General features: G+C 42.9%; 1 protein-coding gene across 1 annotated transcript; it reads right to left on the reverse strand.

The window, feature by feature from the left end:
- Positions 1-798: 798 nt before the first annotated feature.
- SRP14 (signal recognition particle 14) lies at positions 799-16,830 on the reverse strand. Its single transcript, XM_077464856.1, has 5 exons — positions 16,709-16,830; positions 10,329-10,401; positions 4,274-4,386; positions 4,163-4,195; positions 799-1,737 (listed from the first exon to the last, which is right to left on the reverse strand). The coding sequence occupies exons 1-5, from the start codon at positions 16,730-16,732 to the stop codon at positions 1,648-1,650; spliced, it is 333 nt and encodes a 110-aa protein (XP_077320982.1). The 5' UTR covers positions 16,733-16,830; the 3' UTR covers positions 799-1,647.
- Positions 16,831-17,947: the final 1,117 nt, after the last annotated feature.

Raw genomic sequence — 17,947 nt, forward strand, 5'->3', positions numbered from 1 at the left:
GCAAATTTGTCAACCCCCGTTTTATTCCCCCCCTTCATTAGGGCCTACCTTTGTCATTGTATCAGATTTACACATGGCTTCATACAAATTAGATTAATAAATGGGGCTGCACTAAAGAAGAACCTATATTCACCCATAAGGGACCTCCCCCCCATGATTAATAAGCTTAATTTGTTTTAGTTTATCACAATTTATGTTTCTGTGAGAGCACAGCTCTATTTACCACCATATAATTATGTTCATTTGTCAACCTGTTCAGCATTAATACCTACTTCACATCGAAATATGTGTAAGCCTCTTGTAATGTTGAAATCAGACTAAAACTTTTTAATATCTATATTGCCCATAGATATAAAAAAAAAAAAAAAAAAAAAAAAAGGGACAATGGACTTGTTTATACTAAAACATCAATGCTGCAAATTGCTGTCAATAAAACTTTTGTAAAGAAGAAAAAAAAAAAAGGGGGGGGGGTATGGAAAACCACTTTAGCCACCAATTTTTTACAGCATTAGATACAGTAAAATGTTTGAATCCTTGCCATAGTTTCATTCTGGGTCCAGCTGCTGAGATTTTCTGAACAAACAGTGAAACATTTCCCCTCAACTCCTGTTTTGGTGTCAACTGTAAAATTCTGGATTTACCATTGCTTCCTGTGTGGGCGACACTGGTTACCAGGACATAGGATAAATCTCCCCAGTATTCCCCACCGTAGCAAAAATAAGTAAGTATCAATAGCATATTTATAACAAGAAAGACCCCAAACAGTTATATTTTCTCAAAACACAGCGCTCCACAGCATTAAGAGTAAAGGTCACTTTTAATTCTTTCATATACAAATTTTTTTCTTTTTCTGGGTCAAACATTAGAACCATGTAATCAAAATTAAAACAATACTTTATTAACCAAAAAAATAAAAATAAACTAACAACTTAATTCATCATATCCAGAACAGTTATACTGTTTGGCTTGTGTGAAATTGTAGAAAATAACCAAGTCTGTCTCATGTACCAAACCTTTCAACTATAATACAGGGCAAGTGTAGAGGACCATAGGAATTTTAGTGTCCTGCATCTTTTCACAACACACCCAGACTTCTACAGTGGAACTGAATACTAATTTTACTAATGTGTTGCAATCCTGACAAAGCCTCAAACCGCTGCACTATGAATTATGCAGATAACTGCACATTTGAGGTAGTGTATGAACTGTGATTTTCACCCAGTGAAGGACGGAATGACAGTTTATACACTGGCCACAATGGCACAAAATAAGTCAGTTTGGTTATCTGCGCAAACAATACTTTTACCCCCTGTACTAAAATTCTAAGAAATTTCATTCATTTTTGATAATGTAACCCAGTCATTCTTGTACTGGTCACACAAACCATGTTGCAACTTATTATTTCAATAGGGGAAAAAAAATAAAAAAAAATAAAAAAACTTGTCCATACTGGATAAGCTGTACAGTATTCCCAATGACAAGGTCTTCAAATTATGAAGGAAAAAAAAAATAAAAAAAAATGTATAGGCAGCAGCAGGGCACCTTAAAGAAAGAGCCTTTATAAAAGCATCCAGGTGTATCATCTCTGGCCACCAAAATGTTTTCCACAATCCCAGACAGAGTTAAATAAGTAAGTGTCCATGTCTGTTACTGAGCAGCACTACTCTTCTTTGTTTTACTTTTCTTATCCTTCTTTTTCAGTCCATCCATATTTGCACGCAGTAAATTGGAATAAGCCTGTATATGAAGGGAAAAATAAAAAAAGGGTTTAATTTCACAAGGTGCAATACTAATGTCAGTAGACTACCCTCTTACTTGCTGCATTGTATTTATTACAGGTACTTCTATAGAGCTGTCAATTTACACCGTGCTTTACACATATATTGTATATTCACATCAGTCCCTTACCTCCAAGGAGCTTACAATCTAATATCCCCAACTGACATTCATCCATACACATACCATCATGTCTTTGGAATGCGAGAGGAAACCCAGGCAAGCACAGGGAGAATATGCAAACTCCAGGCAGATAGTGTCATGGTTGGGATTCAAATCAATGACCCCAGTGTTGCTAGACAGAAGTGCTAACCATTGTGCATCACAGAATGACCTACATGGAATTTTTTTTTTTTTAAAGAAGTTCCAAGTATAGAGAGAGAAATGAAAGCAGATGAATGGTTATCCTAGAGCGGTGGTTCTCAACTCCTGTCCTCAGAACCAACAGGCCAGGTTTGCAAGATAACTGAAATACATCACAGGTGATATAATTTGCTGTTCAGTGATTGCAGTATTCTTGTCTGCATCTCCAAGGCAATACTTAAAATCTGGCCTGTTAGTGGGTCCTGAGGACAGGAGTTGAGAACCACTAGAGAAAGTGAATAAATCAGCTAGCCCTTTAATCAACTACTTAAAAGTTTATCTAAACCCAGGAACAATTTTAAAAGGTTTGAAGCCACTACCTGCATAGAGTTTGCATGTTCTCCCTGTGCTTGTGTGGGTTTCCTCCGTTTATGCAAAAGTTAATTTACTCAATTATCTGTATGTACTGTATGCATGTGAAGTAGGCGCCACAGATTGCATGCTGCATGAGGGCAGGGACTGATGTGAATGTACACAATGGTGTCCGTTTATGAAGCAGTGATGAGTGGAGATCCAGAGGATCGCCGCTGATCACAGCCCATAAACAGTTTATAAACCAGAGATAATCAGGGGGAGAAGTGTTTGAACTTGTTCTCCCGCTGATTATCTCCACACACTGAGAATACTCATTGAATGACACAGTAACGGCCAGTTTATGAAGCTGGGATCTCAGCGCTTCACTGGCGATCTGTGTCAGAATTCACACTCCCCGATTCATCAGCTCAGAGGTGGAGAACCGGGGAGTGAAGAGAGAATGTGGGGGGGGGATCTGAGGAGGAAAGAGGAAGATAATTAACTTCCTTATGCCTCGTTCAGACCCCCCCCCCCCCCCCCAACACTGTAACCATGTCCCCCTGATATAGTGTGTGTGTGTGTGTGTGTGTGTGTGTGTGTATGTATGTGTGTGTGTGTGTGTATGTGTGTATGTGTGTGTGTGTATGTGTGTGTATGTGTGTGTGTGTATGTGTGTGTGTGTGTTATGTAGGGGGACGCTTTATTTTACTACCATTAATCACACCATGTGTCAGTGTATTGAGCTGTGATAATTTATCACTGCTTAATAAATTGACATCTCTGTGTATCGGTAAATTTCTAGTACTGTAATCTCAAAGTCTCACGAGATTCCAGTATTAGGGGCCGTTCTCCAGTGTTAGAAGCGTTTGTAGATAGATTTCACTGCTTCATAAAAGGACACCAATATATGTAAAGTGCTGTGTAATTTGCTGGCTCTATAAAAATACCTATAATAAAAATAAATATAATTTTTTTTTCTCTGATGAACTGGATGGACTTTTTCAACCAGATTAACTATAACTATATTGCAGCTTACCAGTCCTTAGATGTGGTGGCTGCATTTTTCATCTGGTGATCTTGCCTGTAACACTTCCTGTCCTAGGATGACAATGCTTACTTATTATACTGTATCTGTAGAGCAGCAGTGTTGTCACCCCAGGACAGGAAGTGTTGCGACTACAAAACATATACCCCTTTCAAATATCAAGAGTTTCAATGGTAAATAGAACAGACCAAAGGGAGTAAAATAGGAAAGGTTTACAGAGTAGTTACACATGGGTTTATACAGGTTATAGACATGGTAGAATATACACCATTATGGCTTCTGTAAACTCGTAGTAGTAAATATATATGATTTAGCAGGTTTAGAGTGGGCATCCCTTGTCCAATCACAGGTGGATTTATAATTCAAGACTCCTATGAACAGAGGAGCCGCAGAGCGAGTGGCTCGCTGTCAGTTTCAGCAGCAGAAGTTCACCAAGGAGTGCATGACTTTACAGCAGCCATTAGTGGGAGACACACTAGAGGTATGGTATTGATACCCAAATAGTGCCCCAATCCTTTTTTTGCCTGGAGTTTAGTCCTATTACCCTTTATACCCTGAAGAGATCTGTTGGTAATATCTGCTCACAGCTTAACACTGAAAGTCCTCTGTTTAGTTCAGCCTAATTACCTGCTTCAATGATATTTGCAAGGTTTGTCATTTTACTACACTTATTCCAGTACTTACCATCTGGAACTTGTTTACTTCTTTAGAACTGACCTGTTGGAAATAGAAAATAAAACTGTGAGAAGATACATCACTGAGCATCATGCTATGCCCATTTGACAGTTCACCTACCACTGTGCTGATTTTTTTCTTTCCATCTGTAGCTCTCAAAAGGCATTTGTTATCAGCTGGTTCAAAACTTTCTGCATGGCTCTTACTGGGGATTGGTTTTGTCCGGCCATCATCTGTAGAAGAAAACAGCATGATAAATTACTTTAATTTCAAAATGTTGGTGAAAGCATCCAGCTAGCAAATGGGTGGCAGCTACATTAAAGACTATGTTCACCTTAATAATAAAAGCACTTTTTGAAAACATTACTGCCAGCCCTTTGTCATATACCGCTCCTCTTGTGTAACTTATGTAAATCTAAGCCTCTGAATCCCTCAATTAAACACCGCTCATTCTGGCTGCTCTCCTTCTCCTGCTCCTCCGCCTCCTCATGTGTAGCTTTTGATTGGAGGAGGAGGAGAGCGGTCACGTGACAGTGAATGAAAGAGGAAAGCAGTCACATGGCTGGGTCTGGCATTAATGGAGGTATTTAGAAGCTTTGATTTACAATGAAAGGGACACAGAAGGAGTGATGCCACAAGAAGGGGCTGACAGTGTGACGTTCTCAACTTTAGAGCATGCAGGCAGCGATGTCCCTGTTCCAGCACTGGGAGTGCAGGGGGGGGGGCCTTTATAATGAAAGGGGCTGTGTGTTGTACAGGCGTCTGTGTACTATGCAGGGGGTTTGTGTAATGTTTTTTTCCATGAAACTTCCCTCCTAAAGTTAAGGTGTATGTTATACGCCGATAAATACGGTAATTGTCAAACATTCATTTACATACCTCCATATGTATTTGAACTGTGTGTCTCACTGGAGATACAGTACTTCAATCCAGCCATTCTGCAGAGGTCTTAACAGTGTACCATTGTCAACATTTTTGGTCATAGAAGTTTCAAAACTGACACATAAAATCAGGATAGGCCATAACTGCAATTTTTTGTCCAAACTGTGCCATTTATTTTGGTCACAGCATATTTCTCAGTTGCACGCTTGGTGTAAAGACTCACAAACCAAAACCCCCTGATGAGAGCTCCAAGTAGAAAAAAACAGACGAAAAACAAGCACTGGACTGCCACACTCTTCAGAAGACCACTTTCTTTTATTGCAAAATCGCAATGTGATTTTCCAATAACGGAAAGTGGTCTTCTGAAGAGTGCGGCAGTACAGAGCTTGTTTTTTGTCTGTTGCTAGTGGTAATAGCCAGCACCCGTGGCTTCCCAGCCGAAGAGACAGTTTACAGCCTGCATGTGTGCTCCTGGAGTGGTGAGATCCCTTCTTCTAGAAAAAACAAACCAACCTAGGACAACAAGTTTCAAACAAAAACCTCCATATTGCATCTCAAACAAAGCAGAATTTTCATGGGAAATGTTGCTATTGGGTCATTTACAATAGCAGTCCTCAACTTTTTTAAAGAGGATCAACTGCCAATTAACAGGGACAAAGTTCCTTGCAGGAACTCATCTACCCACCCTCCTCAGTAAATACATGGTCCTTCTGAGTGCAGAAGAGCCCAAAAAAAAAAAAAAAAAAACAAGAAAAAAAAATAAATAAAATAAAAACGTACTGGCAAGTGAGGGGCAAATTTTGGAGCACAAGACAAAAACGAACCTCCTCCTCCACTTCTGTGTAAGCTCTGGGCACATTCAACATGAAGCTCACAGAAGGATAGGACTGCAAGACACCCAGTCATTGGGTGAAATGCATCAAGGTGAAGCTTGGGGCATACATCACTTCCAGTAGCGAGGTATGCAATACATCCTGGACATACTGGGGATTATTTACCAAGACTGGAAAGTGCATAAATTGGTGCAGCTCTGCATAGAAACCAATCATCTTCCAGGTTTTATTACCAAACCTTAACTGAAGAAGCCGACTGGCTACCATGCACAACTGCACCAATTTTAGTAAATCTAACCCACTAGATGCTGGGGAGGACATCTTTGAATATGAGTTGCACACCTGTTTACAGTGGACCAAAATGAAAAAAAAAATAGTATGCAACGACCTGTTTCTTTGAGTTATTAAATGGCTCTGCATCCACTTTGTGAGAGGAGAATAAGTGACCATCTATAAAATGGTAAAAAGGAAGCCCTTTGTTTTTAAAAGAAACCAACCATGGAAAGAAAACAGAGGTTGCCACTTCATGCCCATCACCTGAACAGTATCACTATCCTATACGAGAGCTGCAGAGCCGGAAGTACAGCGACTGGTGTAAAGCTGATCTCCATGTTTTAGTAAATAAAAATTTTTAATAGTTTGTTTGGGCCAAGCTGGTTCAAACAAACTATGTACTTCACTTAGGCTCGGTTCACACAGGGGCGACACGACTTCAGGACGACTTTGTGAGGCAACTTGGAGACGACTTGAACACGACTTTTAGACACGACCTGGGGCGACTTAGAAGTCGCCCCAGGCCAGGCGACTTTTGCCGTGGCCAATCAGAGAATGAGCTCTGAAGGGGGAACTCCACGCCAAATTTATGAAAAAAAATTGGCGTGGGTTCCCCCTCCGAGAGCATACCAGGCCCTTAGGTCTGGTATGGATTCCAAGGGGAACCCCCTACTCCGAAAAAAAAACAGCGTGGGGGTCCCCCCTAGATCCATACCAGACCCTTATCCGAGCACGCTACCCGGCCGGCCAGGAAAGGGGGTGGGGACGAGCGTGCCCTCAACATGGGGGGGGGTGCCTTGGGGGAGGGGGGGGGCGTGCGGCCCCCCCACCCCAAAGCACCTTGTCCCCATGTTGATGAGGACAAGGGCCTCTACCCTGGCCGTTGGTTGTCGGGGTCTGCGGCTCGGGGGGCTTATCGGAATCCGGGAGCCCCCTTTAATAAGGGGGCCCCCGGATACCGGCCCCCCACCCTATGTGAATGAGTATGGGGGTACAATGTACCCCTACCCATTCACCTGTAAAATAAAGTACAAAAAAAAAAAAAAAACACAACACACAAGATAAAATCGTTTATTGCACAGCTCCGGGGGTCTTCCGTCTTCGGGGGTCTTCTCACCGGACTCCTCCGCTATCTTCTTCTAGCTCTTTTACTAGCGGAGGAGCCCGGCTTTCTTTCGACTTCGGGGGTCTTGTCCCTCTCTTCGGTTCTTCTGCCGGATCTTGGGTCGCCGTCCGTTCTTCTTCTTCAGATGTTGACTCGACGTTCTCTCCGGCCACAATGCCAGGGGCGCGCTGCGCGGTGACTTATATAGGGACAAGGGGCAGGGTCATCGGTTGATGTCACATGGGTTGATATAAGTCGCCGCGCAGCGCGCCCCTGGCATTGCGACCGGAGAGCGCGTTGAGTCAACATCTCCAGGAGAAGAAGAAGAAGAACGGAAGGCGGTGGCGACAGAAGACTGGGCCACTGCCTGTAAAAGAGCTATAAAAAGGCGCGGTGGCACGGCAGAAGAACCGAAGAGGGGGACAAGACCCCCGAAGTCGGAAGAAGAGGGCGGCGGCGAGGAAGAAAGCTGGGCTCCTCCGCTAGTAAAAGAGCTAGAAGAAGATAGCGGAGGAGTCCGGCGAGAAGACCCCCGAAGACGGAAGACCCCCGGAGCTGTGCAATAAACTATTTTATCTTGTGTGTTGTGTTTTTTTTGTACTTTATTTTACAGGTGAATGGGTAGGGGTACATTGTACCCCATACTCATTCACATAGGGTGGGGGGCTGGTATCCGGGGGCCCCCTTATTAAAAGGGGCTCCCGGGTTCCGATAAGCCCCCCGCCCGCAGACCCCGACAACCAACGGCCAGGGTTGTCAAGAAGAGGCCCTTGTCCTCATCAACATGAGGACAAGGTGCTTTGGGGTGGGGGGGCCGCACGCCCCCCTCCCCCAAGGCACCCCCCCCCCCCATGTTGAGGGCACGCGGCCTGGTACGGCTCAGGAGGGGGGGGGGGCGCCCGCTTGTCCCCACCCCCTTTCCTGGCCGGCCGGGTAGCGTGCACGGATAAGGGTCTGGTATGGATCTGGGGGGGGACCCTCACGCCGTTTTTTTCAGGGTAGGGGGTTCCCCTTGGAATCCATACCAGACCTAAGGGCCTGGTATGCTCTCGGAGGGGGAACCCACGCAAAATTTGGCGTGGAGTTCCCCCTTCAGAGCTAAGAATTCTGTCAAAGTCGCCTCCGTATATACAGAGATCCGACTTGGAGGCGACCTCCATTGAAATCAATGGGTACAGGTCGCCTACAAGTCGGATTCAAGTAGTACAGGAACTTCTTTTGAAGTCGGAGCGACTTCAGTAGCGTGCATTAAGACGGCTCTCATTCACTTACATTGATTTTTAAATGTTGTCCGACCTGAGGCAACTAGGGGCGACCTGAAGTCGGATCGGAGTCGCCCCTGTGTGAACTGAGCCTTAGGCTGGATTTAGGCATTCATGTAAACCCACTGCTCCTTTTAAGAGCTATCTGCATCCAGATCACTTTTTAGAAGAAAATCTAGTCAGGTTGTGCGCTGGTTAGCCATTCACAGCAAGCTTTATATTCTATAACTGAACACATGGCTGCCTCTGATTGGCTGACTTGGAGATTGAGCTGCATCAGTCCTCCTCAGCCAATCAAAGGAAGCTTTGTATTCATTCATAGAAGCATTCAGCCCAACTCAAATTTTGTCTCAGGTGCAGAGCGGGAAGTTCTGTCCCGCTGCCTGAACACATCACTGTATACTTTATGAAGCTGAGGCTAAACTAACAAACAAACAATCTCCTGCATTCAAGGTGGATGTTCAGGTAAAGAAGGACCCTAGGTCTTTCCCAGCTTGAGGTTAAACAGGACTTTGCAGCCCCCTGAGGACTTGGGAAGCCCAAAAGATACACGGGGGGGGAGAAAAAAAAAAAAAAAAAAAACACAGGGCACGCCAGCTTTGCGCATTACCTTAAAAAAAAATCTTTTATAAAGAAGTAAAACCAACGTGTACTCACAAACAGGACATGATAGCAAGCTCATCAAAGTCCACAGTGACCCGCACACTGGTCCACTGCACCAATCTCAGCATAGAGATTGGCTCTGAAGAGGGTACTTAGCCTTGAAATGTGTCAGCCATTGGAAGTGTCTTCTTTATGCTGACACTGGCGCAGTGGACCAGAGTGTGCAGGTCACCATGGACTACATTTATTACAGGTACTTATATGGCACCATCAATTTATGCAGCGCTTTACATACATATTATGCATGCACATCAGTCCCTGTCCTCAAGGAGCTTACAATTGAAGGTCCCCAACTCACATTCATACATATAGATACAAGGGCCAATTTAGACAGGAGCCATTAAACCTACCAGAAAATCTTTGGAGTGTGGAAGGAAACCGGAGTACCTGGAGGAAACCCACACAGGAAAAGGGAAAACATGCAAACCCCAGGCACTCTCATGGTTGTGATTTGAACCAACGGCCCTAGTGCTGCAAGGTGGAAATGCCAACATCTTACCCACTGTGCTGCCCTACTTTGATGAGCGTGTTATGTGCTATTTGTGAGTAAACATCAGTTTAATTTCTTCAATAAAATGACTTTTTGTGTTCCCTCTAGTTTTTGTTTTCTAGTGAAACTAAGGCTACATAGAGTTTATACAACGCTCACTGCCAGTACATCTGTTACTGAAGGAAATAGTGTTTGGATCAGCTAGGTCCAAAGGAACTATTTAAACTGCACTAAAACATGGAGATCAGTTTTAAATACGCTATGAGGAGTGTTTTGATAGATCTATTTGGCAAGTAAAAAAAAAAAAATCTCTTGAACCTGCCAGAAATCTCACAACGTGATAATTTACGGTGCGCTCTACTTGGGCTGTATGTCTCTCAATTACAGTGTTCTCAGTTAGCTCTGGGGACTATGGGACACTTCTATATTATAGACAGCAAGAAGGTTGGTAACCCATACTCCTATCTTGTTTCTGCTGTCCTGACAGGAAGTGCGTTACCGACCAGATCACCAGGTGAAAATAAAAAGGAAAAAAAAAGAAACTTGGAAAAAATAAAAATGAAAGCAGTCACTAAATTTAAGCTTCAATATATTACATTTTTTGTTTTTGGGTTAAGTTAATAAATCATAATTAATAGGTTGGGATCCAAAGACAGTCCATACTTACATTTCTTTAGCGTTATGAACACACTTCCTGTTGTGCGGCACTTCTGGAATAACCTTGTCAGTTCAGTCAAAAACTGAAAATACATAACAAATGTAATGACGTGAGCACACATACACAAAACTGATTCCTGGGGGGGGGGGGGGGGGAAATCGCTGACTAGTCAGGAATGGAGATCCTATGAATGCAGATATCATGAAAAGTCATGTCTCAGGCCCCAAGCGACCTGAATTTACCCGATTTCCCCTCTTGGGCCCCCTACTCAGTAGTTTTATGACCCCTCAACCCCCCGACCTCTTCTCTCCTGTGCTTTCCAGCGAACCCTGCCATTTTACACCCACATAACTTGTTTAAAGCCTAAGCTTAGGGGGAAAAAATAAAAAAATAAAAAAAATAAACACAAGGGACAATATTTGCAATCAATTGGATGCCTTCTGTGCCGACTAGTGCTTTAGTTGAAAATTTTCATCCACTGAACTGCCCCCCTCCCAATAATCTTTAGGTGTTGCAAGGTTAGTAGCGCTGAGGGACTTTTCCTATGTATTTTCCATGAGTGCCAATTATGCCCAACCTTTCTACCCTTGTCCTCCATTCATAAAGAATTTAGCTTCCATCAATGAAAAGTGAGGACAGGCTGGTGGATGAAAGGTCCACCTCCTCCATCCATAGAATGTTGTTAAACTGAGGCAGGCCATACACGGTTCAAATCTCAGCCGGTTTCATGCTGAGAGAGAGAGAGATGTGAGCAAGACACAAAACTGTCACTGTGGAAAAAACAGCTCTTTGACAGGGTCATGTCCACTCAGAGCTCAGTGACCTTTGTCACCTAAAATGCAAACAAAAAGGAGAAGTATCTGCCGGACACTGGGAGTGTTAATAAAAAAAAAAAAAAAAAAAAAAAAAACAGAGTTGCATTGATACCAGTATCGTTGGCGATTCAAGGCATTTGAGAAAAGTACCGGTACTTGCTCAAATGCTCCTGATACCAAAACCAATACTTAAAACTCACAAGATTCTGCAGCGGGAGCGCTTTTCCAGTAGGTAGGTAGAGACAGATTAGAAGTTTAAAGCAGCAATCATTTATTAGAAAATGCCGGCACAGTACGAATTCCATAGCGGAGCACTTCCAAGCGCTCCTGGCACGTCCCCCGGCTGGCGGTGACGAGCCCTGACCACAGCAGTCATTGTCGGGTGTGCTGGCCATTGCCAGTTTCTCCATTGATCTGGCATCCAATGGGTTCAAAGCCTGCCCCCAGGAGCTCCAGGGTTAGGAGCCAGCCGTTCATTCCACCAGGCTCAGCAGAGTAACCTATGGAACCCCTGAATCACAGTGCCTCATGGCACACCGCCATCTCCCTGCATGGGCTTATGATCTATTTACCTAATGTCATCAGTCTGTTCAGTTTTCCAATAAATGATTGTTGCTTTGAACTTCTAATCTGTCTCTACCTACTTACTAGAACAGCTAGTGCTTTTTTCTGCTGAATTTTGCGAGTTCTAAAATGCACACTAAATGTCGATTCTATATATAGACACACACACGGAAATCACATTTCAGTCTTTGCAGCGCGATCTGCGCTTTTTTTGGGTAGACACAAATCGCACCGCAAAGTATTGGTACTTGGTATCGGTGAGTACTTGGCCAATAAAAACAAAATACAGTATCAGTGCAACCCTATAGAAAACAAATACTTTTCTAAATGCTGCTTGGGCAGGATCCAGTGGAACCATGTATGGGCAGGCTCAATGTACTAAGTTGATCGATCAACTTGGGTACAAGCAGACTGATGGGTTTTGCTTTGTGATTATTGTCAGCGATAATCCCCATCTTCTCCCGCGCGCGCGGGGGGGGGGGGGGGGGGGGGGGGGGGAATAGAAAGCACAGAAAAAACTCACTCGGTGTATGGGCAGCCTAAAGCAGCAGTACAGGGAACGACGTCCTAGAAAACAAAACGCGTCGGGAGAACCTCACTGCTGTGACTATTTTGAGAAAGCGCTGTCAACTGCAGAAATGACATTTGGCATCGGGTTTGGTCTTGGAGTTTTCACACCAACCAGTTTTATACTTCACCGTTCCCTGGAGACCATCCAAACGTTCCCATATTAAAGCTGTTCTGATCCTTCGGGCATATGTCCGTTTGGGTCACAGGTGTCCGGTAAGCCTCAAATTTGTTCCAGGTGGTGGCGTTCACACAAGGGTGTATAGTGCACCTTTTTTGGACTTTCTGGAAGACTTTTGTCATTTACTCTTCACGCAGAGGGGGACTGTTTGTTCCTCGTGTAGACAGTGCACCTATTTTCACTGGAGGACTTTGTTTATCAATCTTTCTTTTGTACTTTGTTTTTTTCACGTGTAACCTATATACACATATTTAATTTGCATAGGGGTCACCCAACAACTAAGCACAATTTTGCAATTTTTTGTATAGAGGTCTATGTTTGCACATTTATTACACTTATTTTATTTAGCGCGGCACTTTTCTTTACAGCAGTACAAGGAACACCTCACACTGAAGGGAAGTCATGTCCCTTCTGCTGAGTTTGTTTTCTTAATCTAATTACACGCAGGGATTAGGAAATACTTGGGCCCGATTTGTACATAATCCACACCATTATGTTCTGCCCTATATAAAGGGGAAGGGGGAAGGGGAATGCAAAAGGGGATTTTTCAACGGTGCAGCTTATAAGAGAATAATAGCAAGAATATAAAAATTCATAAAGGTTTTATTTCAATATATTAAAAATAGATTGTATAAACATTAATGACAGATACAAAGAATATACAGGAAATACATAGCTATTGGGTTTTGGGGATCCTGAAATTATTTGTTGATAAAATGATCGCACTTCTTCCCGACATGTTTCGCAATGTGCTTCTTCAGGGGAATGTGCAACTAACAATAACATAAGGAGAGAAATAGTTTATTTAAAAAAACAACAAAAAACATCAACACACAATGTCATGCACTATAGGATATATTCAAAAATACTTTACAAGATTGTTTTATTACATGATTATCTATAATCTCAATATGCTTGGTCCAATAAGGCGATGCTTACCCAAGGTCAAAAAGATACACCGCAACCCCGGAGCCGGCAAAAGTTGGAATATAGTTGTGTAAGCCAGGCAAGTAAGATCAAAAAAACCTCTTAAAAGTATTCCGTACAGTCAGTACTTAAGAGTCAAACGTAACTGTAGTACTGGTTCTGACTTTAAGGTTGCAGCTAATGATTTATACAAACGGCTTAAAGCACGTGGATATAGCTACGCATCTCTAAAAAAGTCTTACAATAGAGTAAAAAAGAAAGATAGGACCACTCTCCTCTTTTCTAATAAACCTAAAAATATAGATGACAAAGTACGCATTGTTACTAAATACTCCAACCAACATCAACCATTTCGGGCCATAATTCAGCAATTCTGGCCACTTCTAAAAGCTGACCCCATTGTTAATCAGTATATAAATGACACACCATCAATCACATTTAGGAGACCTCGGTCTCTCAAGGACTGCTTAGTTAAAAGTCATTTTCAGGATAGCTCAGGGGTAAATATAACCAAACAACCAGGTACTTACTCATGTGGCCAATGTGAGATGTGTCCTTACATCAACAACTCTCGAAAAATCAAACTGCCTAATGGCAGTTGGTTTGTTCCAAAATTTCATGTTACATGCTCTACTCCGGGCATTGTATACCTGGCCCAATGCCGTTGTGGAGGCTTCTACGTCGGTAAAAACGAAAAGATTATTTTTTATCCGTATAAAAGATCATATAAAACCTATTCTAAATAAAAAAAAATAACTACGGCCATAAGTAGGCACATTGGTATTTACCATTCATTTGACCCTAACTGGATCCGTTTTACAGCATTGGCCCATATACCTTTAAATTCACGAGGCGGTTCGGTGGACAAGTTTCTTTTACAAACCGAAGCCAAATGGATTTTCACTTTAAAAGCCACCCAGTATCCGGGGTTCAATGAAAACATCAGTTATAGATCTTTTCTATAGCTCAGCTCCTCGACCCGCTCTGTGGATCTCCTTGCCTCCTTTGTGGACCCCCGTGTGGGTTGGGTCCAAGAGGAGAGAGAGAACTTCATCTTTCTCCCCCCCCCCCAACCACCTTTTTTTCCTTCTCCTTTCCTCCCCCCTTTTTTTTTTTTATTATTATTATACAATTGTTATATTTGATATATTATTGTATAAAGTCATTTGTCGTTAATGAAAAAATTTTTTTTTGAGTGTGTATAATTTAGTTATGCTTTGCTGTTTCATATTGCTCGGTCCAAAAATGGGATTCATGGCGAGCACATATAGGGATCTCTGTTGCTCTCTATGACTCTCATTCAGATACTGCCGTTATATATCTTCCCCGCACCGCACTCCGGAATCGGACTACATTGTGGTGCTGGGGTGGATCTTTTTTCTTCCCCCTAGCGCTAGTATGTGAGGACACATGGACACCCAAGGGCGCCCTGGGATTAGCTTATCCGCGGGGCGCCCGATTTTGGGTGGGTATGTACATGTATTTCCCTACGGGATAGAAGCCCAGAGGACCGCCGACTAGCCTGCTTCTGTGACGACTTTTTTCTTTTTCCTTTCCCCGCCCCCCTTTGGGGCGGAGAGCTCGCACAGCCCTGTCTCCGCAGCTAGCCATCATTGGCAACCACCTATGCTGATTCCGTTTATCAGCACTGCGGAATTATGGGGATTGTAGTCTGGACGTCGGAACGACGGGCTTCGCGCATGCGCATTGCCTTCTCCTGGATGTCCGCATTGAGCCGGTGACATCAGACGCCGGCTCGATGGATGGAGGATTTATAAGCAGCGCAGTCTATGGACATTTAGATTACAGGTACGGTACAGGCATCACTGCGACGCTGGATCTCTGCTCCCTAGTAAATTGGATACATTTGTTTTCCACTCTGTAGCAGTTTATACTTTTTTCTCAATATTTTTATTTATATCTTTTCCATTTGCCTTTAGGTCTAGCAGATACTGAGGGGCAGCCAAGCGCTGCACTCACTAGCTTTTAAAAGAGCAGTGTATCGAATTGGCTAACTTGTTGTGGCGATTTGCTTTACATTCATTGCATCTATATTGCTACATGGTTACACCATTTCATCCTCTTTCACTTTCAAAGGTAAAAGCATTTATTTTCTTTTTAGCCATTTTTAAATTAGGCTCTAATTGACAACTAATGTTTAATGCCTGTTTAATCTATCCATACTTGTCACCTAATATTAATTATCCTAATTTAAATTTTTTTTATATATCTTTCTTTGATATGGAGGCTTTCGCCCCAATTCCCTCACATAATTGAGGGCATTATAACGATTATTATTTAGTCCAATTTAACTATGTTTTTGTCATCTCTTATTATTTTATATTTTTTATTTTTATTTTTGTAGCGCTTGCTTACCTCCATCTGTGTCCTCCATTGAGCTGGGGGGGGGGGGGGGGGGGTTTGATCTTACTTGCCTGGCTTACACAACTATATTCCAACTTTTGCCGGCTCCGGGGTTGCGGTGTATCTTTTTGACCTTGGGTAAGCATCGCCTTATTGGACCAAGCATATTGAGATTATAGATAATCATGTAATAAAACAATCTTGTAAAGTATTTTTGAATATATCCTATAGTGCATGACATTGTGTGTTGATGTTTTTTGTTGTTTTTTTTAAAATAAACTATTTCTCTCCTTATGTTATTGTTAGTTGCACATTCCCCTGAAGAAGCACATTGCGAAACATGTCGGGAAGAAGTGCGATCATTTGTTCAACAAATAATTTCAGGATCCCCAAAACCCAATAGCTATGTATTTCCTGTATATTCTTTGTATCTGTCATTAATGTTTATACAATCTATTTTTAATATATTGAAATAAAACCTTTATGAATTTTTATATTCTTGTTATTATTCTCTTATAAGCTGCACCGTTGAAAAATCCCCTTTTGCATTCCCCTTCCCCTTTATATTTGATATTTTTTGAATTATTAGGGGATGAGGTGCCTATAGTATGAATGTGTCACTGGGCAGTTTGGACCAAATAATTTCTATTATGTTCTGCCCATTCCCTTGCTGGGAGGATATGGAACCCAATATTCTCGTGTTCCATGACAGATGGAGAGCTGTGTATGGCTCCCACCTGGACTCCTGTGAATGTTCTCTTGTACTTCTCATACATGCCTCCCATAAACATATGCTGAAACACTCATGTTCCTGCCCGAGTTCTCACAGCACACCCCACGGCTGGAGGCGCCCATTGATTTCATCACCATGGCCACACAATGCCCACTACAGCTCACCCTCCCCGATTAGTGCTCGGTACCGAGGTGAGCGGAGCTCTCTCACTCATATCTGGTCCCGATGTGTCTCTCACCTGCTCACTCTCCAACAGCACCATCTTCTCTCAAAGCTGAGCTCAGCACTAGACGCCGGAAACACATCAACAGGAAGTACAGCGAGGGGCCATCATAGAGCTTTCCGGGTTATAGAGCGCCCAGACCTAGAGTGACGTTCTGTAACCGAGCTACTTTAGTAGCGCCACATACCGGTTAATGAAATATAATTCGAGCGCCGCTGTGTAAAGTGGACCGAGTCCTCCATAGGAACGTATTCAGTTATCATCCTGTGATCTGAAGTCTGATTGGCTGGAGTAGATTGCTGCACTCTGTGCATCTTTACTAAACTTTGTGCAGGTCTCCTTTGCAAACTATTTTTTTAAGCATTTTTTTGGTGAACAAAGAGTGAGAAAAAAAATACTAAAATAAAATAACTACTGTGATAGAAAGTTTGTAGCTCTTCCAACTTTTAATTCCTAATTCCTGACAATATTTCCAAAAAATAGTTCTAAGAACACTTTTTAAAAAAAAAGTATTAAAGAAGAGTGCCAGCCAGGCTCCTTAACCACTTGCTTACTGGGCACTTAAACCCCCCTCAGTCCCAGACCAATTTTCAGCTTTCAGCGCTGATGCACTTTGAATGACAATTGCGTGGGCATACAACACTGTACCCAAATGAAATTTTTATAATTTTTTTCCCACAAATAGAGCTTTCTTTTGGTGGTATTAAGTTACAGCTCGGAGTTTTATTTTTTGCTAAACAAACAAAAAAGATGCAAAAAAAAAATAAAAAATCATGTTTTAATAGTTTGTTATAAAATTTTGCAAACGGGTCATTTTTCTCCTTCATTGAAGTGCGCTGATTAGGCGGCACTGATAGGCTGCATTGGTGGGCACTGATGGGCTGCATTGGTGGGCACTGATAGGCTGCATTGGTGGGCACTGATAGGCTGCACTGGTGGGCACTGATAGGCATAGTTAAGGCGGCACTAATAGGCACAGATAAGGCGGCACCGATGGGCACAGATAAGGCGGCACTGATGGGCAAAGATGGGCACAGATAAGATGGCACGGATGGGTGGCACGGATGGGTGGCACGGATGGGCACTGATAGGTACCACTGATAGATGGGACTGATGGGCACTGATAGGTGGCACTGATAGGTGGCTCTGATAGGTGGCACTGCTGGGCACTGATGGGCGGCACTGCTGGGCACTGATGGGCGGCACTGCTGGGCACTGATGGGCGGCACTGGGGTGCAGCACCTTTGAGGCAGA

The sequence above is a fragment of the Lithobates pipiens genome, unplaced genomic scaffold, assembly GCF_037356315.1.
Source record: "Lithobates pipiens isolate NorthernLeopardFrog02 unplaced genomic scaffold, aLitPip1_a1.2 Scaffold_30, whole genome shotgun sequence".
NCBI lineage: Eukaryota > Metazoa > Chordata > Amphibia > Anura > Ranidae > Lithobates > Lithobates pipiens.

Coding starts and splice junctions, on each gene's coding strand:
- SRP14 (XM_077464856.1), bottom strand. CDS start 16,732: ATGGTGCTGTTGGAGAGTGAGCAG. Junction 4,387..10,328: donor GTTCATAACGCTAAAGAAAT/GTAAGTATGGAC, acceptor TTTCTTCTACAG/ATGATGGCCGGACAAAACCA. Junction 4,196..4,273: donor AGAAAAAAATCAGCACAGTG/GTAGGTGAACTG, acceptor TATTTCCAACAG/GTCAGTTCTAAAGAAGTAAA.